The sequence below is a fragment of the Lemur catta genome, chromosome 1, assembly GCF_020740605.2.
Source record: "Lemur catta isolate mLemCat1 chromosome 1, mLemCat1.pri, whole genome shotgun sequence".
Lineage (NCBI taxonomy): Eukaryota > Metazoa > Chordata > Mammalia > Primates > Lemuridae > Lemur > Lemur catta.
Window position 1 is genome coordinate 82,179,499 of NC_059128.1, and position 16,849 is coordinate 82,196,347.

General features: G+C 41.0%; 1 protein-coding gene across 6 annotated transcripts in view; it reads left to right on the forward strand.

The window, feature by feature from the left end:
- The window catches only part of GALK2 (galactokinase 2), a 133,571-nt gene that overhangs the window by 16,361 nt on the left and 100,361 nt on the right, over positions 1–16,849 (forward strand). For all 6 annotated transcript variants that reach the window (XM_045528811.1, XM_045528784.1, XM_045528775.1 and 3 more), the window contains exon 2: positions 15,134–15,222. In XM_045528811.1, the coding sequence (XP_045384767.1) occupies positions 15,134–15,222 (89 nt within the window). The remainder of the gene's footprint in view (positions 1–15,133; positions 15,223–16,849) is intronic.

The following is a 16,849-nucleotide window of genomic DNA, read 5'->3' on the forward strand; positions in this document are numbered from 1 at the left end:
TCTGGGATGAAGCCTACTTGGTCGTGATGAATTATTTTTTTAATAAGCACTTGGATACGATTTGCTAGGATTTTATTGAGAATTTTTGCATCTATGTTCATGAGAGAAATTGGTCTGTAGTTTTCTTTTTTTGTTGTATCCTTTCCTGGTTTTGGTATCAATGTTATATTGGCTTGGTAAAATGTGTTGGGGAGAATTTCATCCTTCTCAATGTTGAAGAATAGTTTATGTAGGATGGGCACCAGTTCATCTTTGTATGTGTGGTAAAATTCAGGTGTGAACCCATCTCAGTTCTTCCTGTTTTTATAGAAAAAATACTCTCCTTGTTTCCTTTTATAGTCTCCATGCATTTGAATTGCAAAGGTAGGAAAAGCCTCTTGGTGATGAAGCAGTTATCATAAGGCATGAATTAGCTGCCTTCCCAAAGAAGCCTGGGAAAATGACAAAGTTTTATAACTCAAAATCATTTCATTAAAACACATTTTAGGAGACTAATTCTAACTCTGCTGTTAGCATTTCATTATATGTGTTTGCAGTGCTTATAAAAGCAAATTAATAAGGATTCAAGTTTAGGAGAACTTGAGTTTCATCTGTATATGATTTTCATAGGCAGAAACATTAACCCCTGTTGAGGCTAACAGAATTATCTAAGCCAGAAAACTGGGACTTATCATTCTAGTCTCTCTCTTTCCCACAAATGATTGGTCACCAGTGCCTATGGATGCAACATATCAAACATCACTTTAATTTCAGCCTTTTCTATCTCTACTTCTAATGTACTCTCAGCTTTTCTCTATTTGTTTACTATGGTGGACTCCTATTATTAGATTTTTGGTTTCTACAACCTAAATTGGATAAACTTCCCAGTGAGCTTTTTCAAATGCAAAATTGATGATATTATTTCATATTAATTGCCATTGCTTGTGTGTTAAAAGCCACATTCCCCAATATGGCATAAAAGACCTTTTAGAGTTCGGATCTTGATTACCCTCCAGTCTCCTCTCCCCTTTTTCTCTTCTCATATATTTAAAACCCTAATTGTATTAATAGTTTTCCTAATGCAGCATGCTGGGCCATTTCATGCCTATTGCCTAGAATGCTTCACCCCACCCCACTTGTTTGACATCATCCTTTAAAACTTATTTCAAACATTTCCTCTGTGGGGAGTTTTCTCTAACTTACTCTCCCTCTTTTTGACTTACCTTACTACCCAGATTCTCTTGCAGCAAAGACTATATGGCTTTTCTCTGTGCACCCAAATGACTGTATTTGGCTGGCTTAGCACTGTATTGTAATTTGTAGCTAACCTATCTTCCACTTCTGCTAGACTTTTATAATTCTCAAGGCCAAGGACTATTATGAATCTCCTTTCAAAGAGTACTTAGTAAAGCATCAATAGATGTTTCTTTTTTTAAAAAGTCTTTTTATTTTGAAATAATTTTAGATTTATAGAAAAGTCAAATAATGATTAAAAAAAACCACTGTATATTCTTCTCTCAGATTCCCCAAACTTAACTCTTACCACATTTGTGTTATCATCCTCTCTCAGTTATGATTTTTTTCCTGAACAGTTTGAGATTAAGATGAAAACCTGATGCCTGTCAGAAGACAAAATTTCAACTAAGCTGAATGATCTAATTGGCTTTTATTTGTAATTCAATAAGGCAGCATCTCATCTAAAAATAGAGAGGTACTATGCTGGGTGTGGCAGAACAGTTGGTATTTATAAAGTAGATTGAGCAGGAATAAGGGAACAGCATAATACAAAAAGTAGATTGGTTAATATCAGGTTACTTCAGGTTACTTGTAAAGGCTAAAACAGAGGGGACTGCCTTATCATGCCAGCTAAAACTAGCCTATTTGGAAATTTGGCTACCATTTTTCTCCTGATTTCTTAAAGGTCAGATAACTCAGTTTTGGTTTGGTAATGTGGAACTTTAGCATGAGTGACTCTATTTTGGTTTGATCTGTTGGGGCTTAGTGCAGGAGCTCTGCTCAAAACAATGGTCTCCCATAAATTTCGTTTAACATGGCTTTTAACCTTAAATACTTGAACCTAGGAACCAGGACATTCTTTACATAGCCAGAGTACAATGATAAAAATCAGGATATTAACACTGATACAACAATATTATCTAATTGGCAGACCTCAAGTGTTACCAGTTATCCTACTAATGTCCTTTATAGAAAAAGTATATATATAGTAGCCCCCCTTTATCCTTAGGGGTTATATTCTAAGACTTCCAGTGGATATCTGAAACTGAAGATAGTACCAAACCCTGTATATACTATGTCCCCCCCCCCCCCCGTATATATATACCTATTATAGAGTTTATAAGTTAGGCACAGTAAGAGATTAACAACAATAAGTAAAAATAAAATAGAACAATTATAACAATATGCCAGCATCACTATTCTTGCACTTTTTAAATAAAATAAGATTACATAAGATACCACAACATTGGATCTCATAACTAAGATGGATATGCTGGACAAAGGGATGACTCATGTCCCACGCAGGATGGAGTGAGACAGTGCAAGATTTCATCACATGCCTCAGAATGGCATGCAATTTAAAACTTACGAATTGTTTATTTCTGGAATTTTCCATTTAATATTTTCAGACTACAGTTGACCATAGGTAACTGAAAACATAGAAAATAAAATCACAGATAAGGGGGGACTACTGTATTTTTTCCGTGTTTCAGAATCCAATCTAGGTGTTGAGGGTTAGGGTCGAGACATGAGAACCCCAGGAGAGGGACAGGACTTTGCTAAAGAGCAACCTGTGGACACGTCAGTTCACTGAGCAAAAGCTGCTTGACCTTGAGGGCGTCATTCCACTGATCAGGGATGTCTGCAAACAGACCCCGCCTTGAAGCCTGAAGGCTACAGCCTGGATGTCTGCAAACAGATCAGGGCTTGTAATCTGAAGGTGGAAAGAATGATCAAAGGGTGTCAGCCCAGAAGATAAGAGCAGTTTGCTATTCTAAGCCTGAGGCAATGTTCCTGTCTCTCTCCTGAGTTCATGTCTCAGTAAATGAGGAACTGAATAAAGTAGAAAGAAGTACATGGTCTCTTTGTTCTGGTTTAGATTATACACTTTACTGGTAACTCACGAGCTTTTCATGTGAAATGATTGTAATCTATAACGTGACAAAGAGAATAAAAATGGGTGCTAGACTTCAGTCAGTACCACCTGGCTCATGGGAATGCTGGTGGTCTCCTGATCTCCCCACACCCTTTCATCTTACTTTTTTTGTCTGTGTCTTTGTCTCTCCCATCTCTTGCAAGGCACACTGCCCGGGACCCGGTTACATCGGGGGGTGTCGCGAAGCCCCAATATCTAGGGTGTATTGCTGCATTTAGATGTTGGCTCTTTAATCTTTTTTTAAATCCAGCCTCTATATTGTTTCATGACCAGTTATTTTATAGAATATTCATCAGTTGTAGGGAAAATTGTAAAAAACTTTGAAATAGACCACAAGATTACTAGGTATCTCCAAAGGAAAACCAAAAGTTATCTAGTGTACCTTTTCAGGTTACCTGATTTCTATGTGAGTTCTGAGGCTTTCATTATATTCATGCTATTTTACAACTCTATAGGGCATAGAAAATTAATAGCAATGTAAATGATTCTTATCCATAGAAACTGTAAACTGTGTCTGGTAGAATGCAATTGATTACTCCCTGACTGTTAATCAGTTTTCCAGTTTTTTATATTTATTTATAAATGCATATCAGCCATTTATTATTTGACTTTATATGGGTGGTACTTTGGATTCTTCTGATTGTTTATAACATCTTACTAGCTCTGTCATTAATAAGTAAAATCCTTAACATATGTTCATTTTATATCTGTATGAGTCATTATTTACTTGTCAAAAGACAAAATTACAACTAATTTAGTTTAAAGATCTTACTTGGTTTTATTTGCAATTTTAGAATTGGGCAACACTTTATTTCAAAAATAGAGTAAGTATTCCAATGAACTGAGCAGAGGAAGTTGGTTTTATAGACAGAAAAGGGCTGAAGAAAGCAGAAATAAAGAACAAAAGGGGGATCGATCATTTCAAAATTATTTTCCTTGTAACGCAACACAAACTAAAATAAAATTCTGAGCTCCCCCACTGACTGAACAGAGGACACCAGAAAAATCTTAAAACTGAGTTCCTGGCCAGGAAGGGATGGGAGGTCAGACATACTTTCTTATACCCACTCCATTTGGAGTTTACACTAATTGCAAACTGGACCCAAGGCCACATAGGCAAAGGTTAAATCATACCTGCAGGACATCAATTTACTTAACAGATCACTTTAAGTATACTGTGGCTTGCTTTCTGATTAACAGACCCCCTTATATTAACTCAAGCATTCCTTTCTACTGACTCCAAGACTGTGGACAAATCTTTATTTCTTTAACCAATTACAAATCAAGGAATCTTTGAACTCACTTATAACCTGTAAATCCCTTCTTTGAGATGTCCTGCCTTTTAGGGCCAAACCAATGTGTACCTTCCATCTACTGATTTATGATTTTACCCAATTCCTGTCTCCTTAAAATGTATGAAACCAAACTATAACCTGAATGCCTCAGGACTGCTTTCTCAAGGCTTCTTGGGTATGGCTGCCAGACTATTGGTCACTCATATTTGGCTCAGAATAAACCTCTTTAAATTATTTTACAGAATTTTGGTTTTTTTCTGTTAGCAATTCTGGTACCCAGACATGGGGTCAGAGAAGACTCGGGACCCGCTGAAGGAGTAGCCCAAACTTGGCACTAGGTACACTTGGGCCCTCTGACTCCAAGCTTCTCTGGACCTCTTGCTATTGGTTGTTGGTCCTTGGTTTATTCTGAGCTATTTGTTCTTTTCCTAGGAAGTTGTTTTGGATCCTAATTTTGACTTGGAGGTACATTCTAAAGGGTCTTTTCCAGTACCTCTTCTTTTAAAAATTAATCTCAATTGGCAAGTCTGCACATTTGGGCAAGACACCAAAACTGTCCTTTTCATAGAAAAAGAAAAAAAAGGGAAACAAATCCTCTAAAAATGAGGAAAGTCAAGAAGAATGACCCCCTTTGGGCAGCCTAGTTGGTTTATAGTGTTTCTACTTCAAATATTTGTGTAAATGGAAAGGTTCAAAGGCATACCAGGTTTTCTGGGATTCCAGTTGGTTACATATTATGGCCAATTCTTGTGCACATTGTTTAAATTGATGAGCAAATTACATGAAGGGTAATTTCGAGCTCAAATGGTTGACCTGCCACTATAAAGTTAAAATGTCAAGTCTCTTAAGTTCTCTGAATATCTCTGTATTTTCTTTTCAGCCTACTTTGAATCTATTGTTATATTCTACTGACGTTGAGATAAAACTAACTATGGTATTACTAATTCAAAGCTACTGGGAGATCTTGGTTTTCTTATACAGTTCAGCCAGTTCTAGCTTAAATGCAAACATTGAAAACTCATTTGAAACTGAAGGAAAAAAAGGGGGGTAAAAGATGTTTTAAATCAAACTGCCATGGAAACTGCTTTACCCAAAATTTTGGTACATAGCCTTCATTACATTACCTGTTGTGGCAGTCAAAGTTTAGCCATGTGAACAAGTTCCAATTTTGTCAGAAATAATTTGGATCCAATGGTCTTTTGTAAACTGGTGAGTTTGTATTGTTATCTCATGGCTGGAATTTGGAGATAAAAGCAATTGGATTTTTGTATGTATAGCTGTGTATGTTTACATGTGTTTAACTGTATGTACGTGTCTATATCGTACCAAATTGGTTTATAAATAAAAGTAGAACTCAAAAATTAAGTAAATAAGCTCAAATGCTTTTCAAGTTCATATGAATTTAGTAATTCTTGGTAAATAAGCTGGTTTAGATGTCGCGCCGCACTCGCCTGCAAGGACGACGCAACAAACTGGAGTTCTTCCAACAGCAGTTTAATGAGGCATCTAGTCTAGTTACATGGCGAGAGACCCCGAACAGGAAGGACAGTGGGCTTATATACCATTGCAGGTAGTCGTGGCGGGAAGTGATTGGTAGAGGGCCCTGACAAGGCTCCCAGCAATGATTCTATTGGCTATGTGCTCACCCGTAATCAGAGACCGCTCCCAACAGCTCCCCCTTTTGTTTTGCAACACAAGCTTTGGGGACTCCAACCTCAAGGTCCGGATCCAGGGGGTGGAGTCCCTGAAGCAGGTGCAAAGGCCACCGTCTCCCGTGCAATGAGCAGAGACTCTGGGAGGTGCAACGGCTGGTAAGGGGGTGACACGCCACAATCTGGTGCAATGGGGAAACCCCTCAGAGTGCATGGGCCATGTCACGCTGTGCGAGAGGGGAGGCGGTCTTGACCTTCGGAGCGTAACATTTGTAGCCAGATGCCAGGGGATTGACCACACTCGAGGGCGGCTAGGGCTTGGGTAACCACCACTCGGTCCCTGTGGCGCTGTGCACGAACGCGCAGGAACCCCCAGATCACGAAACCTGCTCCCAGGATCCCCATGAACCCTAGGGACCCCAGGCCAGCCCAGTCCCGAAGTCCTCGGACTATTGACTGAAATGTAGGAAAGAGACCATTGGTCACTGTCAAGTCCAGGCGTGTGGAGTTAACTGCCGGGTCAAGGCGGTAAATTGACTAGACCAGTGTCCTGTCAACATAACAGATAATTGACGAGACTTGTTGGCCGCGGCGGAAGCATTATCAAACGGTACCGCGGTAATGCATAGTCCTGTGAAACGCCATTCGCAGCCCAGCTGTGCCAGCTGCCATAAGGCATCTATTTGCTCCTGGACCAAGTCCACACGTTGGTTCAGTATCATGATACCACCCTTCAGGTGCGCGTTGACGGCGGATTGTGTGTCCAGAGCTGTAGCCACAGATGCCGATAGGTTGTTCAGCGTCTGTGCTGTCTGAACAGAGCCTACCGCTGCAGCCGTAGCGGCTGCCAGTGCGGCAGTCACTGCCAATGTGGAAATTACAGCTGCAGTAACGCCAAAATCTCTTCGCTGTCGGAAAAGGGTCAAGAAGCTAGGAGCCTCCACCGGCCAAGGAATATGCCGAGGCATACGGGCAACAATTGCCATGGACTGGCTGGAGGCATTCCAGCAACGGGCATAGGAGCAGTTTGCCATGGAGCAATTGAGAACACCAGGACCAGAGGAAGTAGCAGTGATCCAGATAAAAGGGGGCCAGAGGCAAACAGGTGTGGAGGGGAAAGACAGATTACGCTGCTGAATAGCGTGGACCAACGTCTCAAATGTTGAGGAGGAGTTCCATGTAAGATTGGCAAGGCCCAAAGAGGCATTAGTAGCGAACAGCCGGGGGAAGATCTGGGCATCATGGGTCACCGGCATCGGTCTCGGGAACACCGACAGGATGGCCCAGCGCCGGTCCGTCGTCACCGATGCGGCCAGCAGCAGAAAGGTCAGGAGCAGCAGCATCCCCGGCAGCGGATGCCTCATCATCTGCATCCTCCACATCCGCCAACCGCTGCACTCGCCGCGTTAAGCGTGCCGGGACCCACACTGGATCAGGAGTGTCCTGCGGGAAAACACAGACAGCTCCCCTGGACCGGCTCACAACCAGATCCGGGCCTTTCCATTTGTTAAGCAGGACATCCTTCCACAAGACCTGCTCTGATAAAGGGGAACCGGGGTTGGCGTGGCGGTCCGCAGCAGAGCGCCCCTGATCATCCAGCAAAAGAAAATTTAAAGTGAACAAGGTGAGAGAGAGCACAGGCTTAGGGGTACGTAAGCCCAAAGGGCTCGTCCCCGTCTCCCCCTTTTGTTTTTTGAGATAGGCCTTTAAGGTGCCATGGGCACGCTCTATGATACCCTGGGCCTGGGGGTTGTAGGGAAGGCCCGTGCGGTGCTCCACGCCTAGGCGTGTGCAGAATTGACGAAAAGCTTGTGAGGTATAGGCAGGGCCATTGTCAGTTTTGATAACCTGAGGTTTACCCCAGGCAGCCCAAGCCTCTAAGCAGTGGGTGATGACATGACTTACCTTTTCACCTGTCAAGGGAGTGGCATGAATTATGCCAGAGCAGGTATCAACAGAAACATGGACATAAGAAAGAGTGCCAAAGGAGGAGTAATGAGTGACGTCCATTTGCCACAAGTGGAGTGGCCGAAGACCACGAGGATTGACACCTACATGAGGTGGTGGACGAAAAGGTGCACAGGCCACGCACTGCAGCACAATATCGCGTGCGGCTGCCCGCGAGAGGCCAAATTTGAGACGTAACGTCAGTGAAGGAGTATGGTATAGAGAATGAAACTGGCGAGCTGCCTCCAACGGAGAGCCAACCCAATAAGCGTGAGTGGCATGATCCGCCAGGGCATTGCCGCGCGCCATGGGGCCCGGCAAAAGGGAATGGGCCCGAATGTGCGTTATAAAAAATGGGGACCGGCGCGAATGGATGGCAGCACGGATAGCACAGAATAAGGAGAACACCGTGCTGCGAGAGTTAAGAGAATGGGCTGTTTCCAAGTGACGGACAGCCTGAACAACATAAGCAGAATCAGAGATTATATTAAGGGGCTCTGGCATGGTTCGGAGAACCAATTCAACGATAGCACATTCAACGTGCTGGGGAGAAGAGTAAGCGAAGCGGGCCGTAAACACCTGATCATTGATTACATAGCTACCGGTGCCTGTGGATGACCCGTCAGTATAAACAATGGTAGCCCCAATTAGAGGCTCAGGGGAAGTCAGATGAGGAAAGATAAGCTGATTGCGAAGTGCAAACTGAAGAAGGGGATGTTTAGGGTAATGGTTATCTATGTCTCCTGGGAAGATACAACAGAGTACTGCCCAAGAATCTAAGGAAGAGCAAAGGACTTGAGTCTGGGACTTGGTGTATGGGCAATGAATAACTGTAGGGTAAATACCGAAGTGGGAAAGGGACAACGAAAGCCCAGATAAGGCCAAATCCGCAACTTGCGTAGGATAGTGTTCTATAGCACGCCGCGGAGAAGCATGTGAATGAATCCACAGCAAAGGCCCGTCCTGCCAGAGTACTGCCGTGGGCGCCACGGGTGTAAGCGGCATTGCACCCATAAGCCTTGACAGCTTCAACCAAAGCTTTTAGTTGCTTGTAATCTAGGTGTTCGTGAAAGCGATGTTGATTAGCGTCCTCAAAGACGGGGAAAGCAAACTCCCTCTGTATCTTCTTTCTAGCTCGGGGAGGCACAAACGAGGTTCCGCCCTCCATATTTAGAGGGGCGGATCCCGCAACGGGAAAAGGAGGGGCAGTAGCGTACGGGGGCGGGCGATTACGCTCCGCCTCATATCTAGCCGCCGCCTCCTCCAGCTCCGCCTTCTCCTGCGGAGACAGCCCCTCCTCCGCCTCGCGAGAACGCGAACGGGAAGAAGAGCGAGACGATGAAGAAGAACAGGAAGAAGAAGGACGAGAGGAAGAAGAGGAAGAAGAGGAAGAAGAGGAAGCCGACATGTGGAGGGAGGCCATTTTGAGAGCCACCTCCTCCATGTCCCTTTCAGGCGGCGGGCGTCCCCGCCATTCCTGTTTACCCGCGGACTTACGTTTCTTTTCTGGCCTTTCCCTCGGCCGCCCCGGCCGAGCCGGACCCACTTTGCCTCTCTCAGACATACTATCTTGATAATCACTGAGTACTTGCTGACCTTCCCGGACCGGACCGCTGCAACGGTCGTCCTCTAAACAGGAGCGCACCAGTGCCCACACAGGGAGAACACACTCCCAAAGGGGACCAGACTCTCGGGCACTGCGAAGGTCCTGCTCTAGCTTATCCCAACTCGGAATCGTTAAAGACCCCGAGTGGAGAAACCATGGGGCCACCCGGTCCATGTCCTGCACAAAATGGCGCAGGACACGGTCAGGGATAACTAGGAGAGTTCCCCATGGGGTAGGTCACAAGCACCCGGTGCCGGCGTCAGAAGAGGGCAGGGGTCCAAAATAAAGCCGCCCCAGCTGCTGTGGTTCTGAACTCACCTCCAAAGAGGTCGTCTCCGCCGGTGCGAGAAGTTCCCGGGTTTCGGCACCACTTGTCGCGCCGCACTCGCCTGCAAGGACGACGCAACAAACTGGAGTTCTTCCAACAGCAGTTTAATGAGGCATCTAGTCTAGTTACATGGCGAGAGACCCCGAACAGGAAGGACAGTGGGCTTATATACCATTGCAGGTAGTCGTGGCGGGAAGTGATTGGTAGAGGGCCCTGACAAGGCTCCCAGCAATGATTCTATTGGCTATGTGCTCACCCGTAATCAGAGACCGCTCCCAACAGTTTAGAAAAACTAACTATTGGCAAAGTAAAAGCAAAAATGCCTTCAAAATTGTCAGGTTAGGCTGGGCACACCTGTAATGCTAGCACTCTGGGAGGCCAAGGCCAGAGGATCGTTTGAGCTCAGGAGTTAGAGACCAGCCTGAGCAAGAGCGAAACCCTGTCTCTACTAAAAATAGAAAGAAATTATATGGACAGCTAAAAATATATATAGAAAAATTAGCCAGGCATTGTGGTGCATGCCTGTAGTCCCAGCTACTCGGGAGGCTGAGGCAGTTGGATTGCTTGAGCCCAGGAGTTTGAGGTTGCTGTGAGCTAGGCTGATGCCATGGCACTCTAGCCCGGGCAACAGAGTGAGACTCTGTCTCAAAAAAAAAAAAAGAAAAAAAAAAGAAATATGCAGGTAGGAGGACCTGTTTGTGATTTGTTCCTGTTGATAATTTCTAGTTTTATTGCATTGATTTCTGAGTGTTGCTTATAGTATTTTCACCTTATAGAATTCGCTAATGTTTTATTGTGAATTCTTGTTTATTAATATATGATTAACATTTGAGAACATTCCTTGTGCTCTTGAGAAGTTATATTGCTTGTTATCAGGGGGTAATGTTTGATATATGTACATGTCCATAAAATCTACTTTATCAATTTTATTTGAGTCTTTTTCTATATCTTTTGGTTTACCTGATCTATGAGAAGGTAGCTTATAGTCTCTTATTGTTTATGTATTTCTACCTGTATTTCCTTACATTGCTTTTAGTTTTGCCTTATAAAAATGATTACTGTTTCATTTGGGGGGGGGTATTTCCTAACTGTCATATCTTCATTTTGACTTGTAGCTCTTAGTATTAAACAGTATCCTTCTATGCAGATTTAATGCTCTTAGACTTAAATTCTATAATGTTTGATATCAGGATTACTACTTCTGTTTTCTTATTGTTTCTATTTGCCTAGAATACTTTTGCCTATTTCCTGATATGTAGTCTTCCTGAATCACTTGCTTCAGTTTTATGTCTTGTATACAGCATGTTACTTAGTCTTGTTTTAGGAGGAAAATCGCAAATCTTTTTGTTTTAATAGGTAAGTGAAGCCCATTCACATTTATTAATATGACTGATGTGTTTGATTCATTCTGCCATATTATTTTATACGGATTGACTGTCCTTCATCCAAAAGGCTTGGGACCAGAAGTTTTTTCAATTTTGGATATTTTTGGATTTTGGAATTTTGTATATGCATAATGAGATATCTTGGGGAAGGGACCCAAGTCTAAACACGAAATTCAATTATGTTTTATACATACATTAGACACACAGACTGAAGATAATATTTTTTTTTTAAATAATTTTGTACATGAAACAAAGTTTGTGTTAAGTACGTATGCATGGAATTTTCCTCTTATGGCATCATGTCTGTGCTTAAAAAGTTTTAAATTTTGGAGCATTTTGGATTTTGGATTTTTTAGTTAGAGATGCTCAACTTGTAATTACATGTTATAATATATCTTCTGTTTTTCTTTATCTACTGGATATTTTTCTTTGCTTCTTTATTTTTGAAATTTCTTTGGTATTTAGGAAGATTTATATTTTTGTTCTGTTAGTTATCTTTGTACTTGTATCCTTTTAATACCATGAGAAAGCAGGGGACTGTTTTTTATTTAGCCTCTTACTATCTGCTTTATCAGTTTCTTTCTTTTCTTTTCCTATTAAAAACACTAATATTTTATATCATTCTACCTAGAATCTGGACAAAAAAATAATCTGAATAGTTTAAACCTTATCTATAAAATGAAAGAAGCTGAGAGCACCAAGGTTTATCAACAGCATCACTAAAATCACCCACTGTTCTAACAGTACTTCCTGTCCTGATACGAGCTAATAACACTTAATTACCTACCATCTCTCATTGCTTCTGATGGATTCTTATTCACATGCAACAGAGTGGAAATGATGTTGAGTCCAAGAACTAGGAGATAATAATCATAACTACCATTTTGTAAACACATACTTCTTGGCAATGCTGGCCTAGACATTGTTCCTATACTACTTTATTTATATTTAATCATACGTATCTTTTTTTTTTTTTTTTTGAGACAGAGTCTCACTCTGTGGCCCAGGCTAGAGTGCCATGGCATCGGCCTAGCTCACAGCAACCTCAGACTCCTGGGCTCAAGCAGTCCTCCTGCCTCAGCCTCCCGAGTAGCTGGGACTACAGGCATGCGCCACCATGCCCGGCTAATTTTTTCTATATATATTTTTAGCTGTCCAAATCATTTCTTTCTATTTTTTTTAGTAGAGAAGGGGTCTCGCTCTTGCTCAGGCTGGTCTCGAACTCCTGAGCTCAAACGATCCTCCCGCCTTGGCCTCCCAGAGTGCTAGGATTACAGGCATGAGCCACCGCACCCGGCCCATCTGTATCTTTTAACTTTTGCCTGTTGCCTATTTAATAATCAGTGGGCTTATTTAAAGACTTTCATGTTTTCTTACCCATGTCTCCTATTTTTTTTTTTTTTGAGACAGAATCTCACTTTGTTGCCCGGGCTAGAGTGAGTGCCGTGGCATCAGCCTAGCTCACAGCAACCTCAAACTCCTGGGCTTAACCAATCCTACTGCCTCAGCCTCCCGAGTAGCTGGGACTACAGGCATGCGCCACCATGCCTGGCTAATTTTTTCTGTATATACTTTTAGTTGTCCAGATAATTTATTTCTATTTTTTAGTAGAGACGGGGTCTCGCTCAGGCTGGTCTCGAACTCCTGACCTCGAGCGATCCACCCATCTCGGCCTCCCAGAGGGCTAGGATTACAGGTGTGAGCCACCGCACCTGGCCTCTCCTATTTTTTAATGGGTGGACTTTTTCTTTCTGGTGGTGGTTTTAGATTAATCTTAGTTTTTTTGGCTCCCTTCTTTTCTCTTTCACTCGCTTTCTGTTTCCAGTAGTGCACTGTGGTCTTTTTTTCTTTCTTCTTTTTTCTCTCTACTTATAGATAGCTTGACATTCTATCTCTTCTAGTTATACCGAAGACATAGTTTTTGTATAGTTTTATTTTTTCTTGTTTTTTGCATTGTTTTTGAGTATATATAGGGAAACTAAGATTTAGGCAGCCACCATTTTCCATATCTACCTAGTAGTCCAGTAAATGTATTTTGAATGATATGCTGGAGATAGCAGTTATGGTCTCCCTGCTGAGATCTTTCATTGTCATCCACATCCTCTGCTGAAGGAGAAGACATAAGTGATCATATTTGTAAGTAAAATAAGTGACCTTGTTTGTACTAAATGACTTTATCCCCTTGGCTGCAAATGTTTGGAGCAGGATGGATACAGGACCTAAACTCTGCCAAACAGATTATATCTTCTGAGAATTTGGACTAAAGGACAGAGACATAATCAGAGTACAGGACACTGGAGCTGTTAAGTCTTGTAGAGTTGAGGACTCTGTGTCATGAAAACTGAAGATACAGAGGAGCAAAAACTAAGAGGCTCACAGAGGCAGATGGAATGGAAAGAGTACTGAGCAGAGAGAAGTGGGGATGGTATCCTAGAAGGGATAGAATGAGTCAAGAAGACAAAGAGCCAATGACACCAATATAAACAGAGTTTTTGATGACTGTTTGGTTCCCAAGAGACCAGCTTGGATAACTGGCAATAATAGTCAACATATCTTTTTATCATTATAATAAATTTGCTTTTTTTTCTTAAGCTTTTCTTGTATGGGTCTCAGTTTTTTAATTAGTAGGTTGAATATAGTAGGCTTTATTAAATGTCTACTAACCTGGTGTTATTACTCAGACACAATATGATGTGGGACTACAAACAATAGGAGCTTTTCACAGAATTGACTTGATGATTTGACAGCATAAAATTATTAAATCTATTATAAGAATTTTCAGTCTGGAAGAGACTTTTGAGGAATATCCAAATTCTCAAATTTTAGAGAAGAGAGGCCAAGGGAAAATGGTTTGACAAACTGGCATTGAATTAGAGACCTCATTAGAATTAGAACTGTAGTCTCTTGATATCCAGTCAGTTTTTCATCTGACTACCTGTACTGGGTTGGATAGTGTACCTCTGCAAATTCATGTCTGCTTGGAACTTCAGAATATGACCTTATTTGGAGTAGCATCTTTGCAGATGTAATCAATTAAGATGAGGTCATAATTAATTAGGGTAGGCCTCAATGACTGGGGGTGTCCTTATAAGAGGGAAGAACAGACACACAAGGAGAATGCCATATGATGACAGGGGCAGAGACTAGAGTGATGTAGCTGTAATCTAAGGAATGCTAAGGATTGATTGCTGCTACCAGAAGGTGTAAAGGAGCAAGGAAGGATTCTTTCCTACACCTTTCAGAGGCCCTGCTGACCCCTGATTTTGGACTTACCCCTGATTTTGGACTTCTAGGCTGCAGAACTGTGAAATACCAAATTTCTATTGTTTTAAGCCACCTAGTTTATAGTATTTTGTTATGGCAGCCTTAGGAAACTAATACAGTATCCCATGCTACTTCTTTTAGTATAAAGAGATTTTTTCCCTGAATATCATTGAAAAATTATATAGAAAGTTACAGTCTTCATAATTGAAGGAAATAGCTTTTTTAGTTGGGTATATCAGTCTTAACTTTTTAATTCTTCAGTATGCTTAGCTATGCTTTGGTACCATTTAGGAAGTTACAATATTGTTCATACTGGGATTTTCGAGGAAGTATGTCACTAGGAGATTTTGCTTTTATTTTTTTCAAGGAATAATTAGTGGTGGCAGGTATATGAAGTTGTGTGTGTGTGTGCGCGTGCGTGTGTGTGTGTGTGTGTGTGTGTGTGTGTGTGTGTGTAGCTTATGGATTTATATGATATTCTGAAATATTCTACTCTTGTTTTCAGATTGCTGAAGCTAAAGGAAATGTTTAACTCTAAGTTTGGATCCATTCCCAAGTTTTATGTTCGAGCACCAGGAAGAGTCAATATAATAGGTATTTCAAAAGTGTCTTCTCTTAATTTTTTCTTCCTCCTTTGGTAATATCTAAATTTTTGTTAATATGTTTCTTTCTTAATTTTCTCCCAAATAGAATATTTCACATACATCTTCTAATATTAAGCTATGCATTTGCATAAGGAACACACTTTTATCTTTCCAATCCGTATTATTAATATTAAAGTTGTTCGGTTCTTTAAATCTATAAATTTGTTAAAACACAGTTGTTAACATTGTTTTCCTGGCAAATGAAATTTTTTCCTGTGTTACAGTTTAAAATTTTAGACTGCGGTAAGTAGTTTTGATGGTTTTACATTTACTCATTGGGTTAGTGGAATATTGGGAATCCTTACAATTCCTTGCTACTAAAAGTATGGTACACAAGAACGGAAAAATAGGCTCCACATGTACTCACCATCAAATTGGCACTAACTGATCAACACTATGGTGCTCACATGGTAGTAATATTCTCCAGGGATTAGGGGGTTGGGGAGGTAAACTCACAACTAATGGATGCGGTGAGCATTGTAGAGGGGAAGGGCATGTCTCTAATCCTCGCTTGGGTGAGGCAAAGTCATAAAATAACCAAAATGTTTGTACCCTCATAATATCGTGAACTTAAAAAAAAAAAGTGTGGTACAGATTTTTGCAGGTCTTCTAGACATATTTATCTTTTTTTTTTTTGCTTCTCTTGTGAAGTACTTTGATTTTTACTACCTTCTAGTGGTAACTAACATAGCCTTTTAACATTTTGTTTACTGTCTTTCTGTCAATGTCCATATATATAATAATTGATAATAGTTATAATTAGATTAGATACCATTTTAATCCTGTTTTTTTCATTGAATATATCATAAATATTTCTGTGTGTTTTAGTTTATTTTCTGCTGCTATAACAGAATACCACAGATTGGGTAATTTATAAATGATAAGAGTTTATTTGGCTCATGATTCTGGAGTTGAGAAGTTCAAGATCATAGCACCAGCATCTGGTGAGGGCTGCTTGTTGAGTCCTTCCATGGTGGAAGGGCAGAAGTACAAGAGAGTGTGCAAGACAGAGAGGGGATGGGGCTGAAATTCACCCTTCTACCAGAAACCTACTCTTGGGATAATTAACCCCCTCTGGAGACAGTGGTGGCATTAATCCATTCATGAAGGTAGAACCCTCATGACTTCATCATCTTTTAAAGGTCCCACCTCTTAATACTGTCATAATGCCAATTAAATTTCAATATGAGTTTTGAAGGGGCATTCAAACCATAGTACCATGTTTCTGTATGGTGTTCATAATTATTATTTTAAAGACTTAATTCATAATAGCTTACTGAGTTAATATTTTATAATTTACTTAATACTTTTTTCTTATTGTACATAAAGTTATTTCCAGATTTTTACTCTTTATACCAAGTAGTTTGAGAAAAAGGAAATATTAGGTGAGAACAGCATTATTAATTTTATCATTTTATTATTTCTGATGAGTTTTTTTTTTTTTTTTGAGGATAGAAAGGAGAAGTATTAAATAGGTAGAATAGAGGATATACTCCATTTCATGGGACTTAGTAAGTTACTTATTTTCCACAAAGGGATCTTGAACTTAAAAGTATAGACTTGTAAGGTCTTTGACT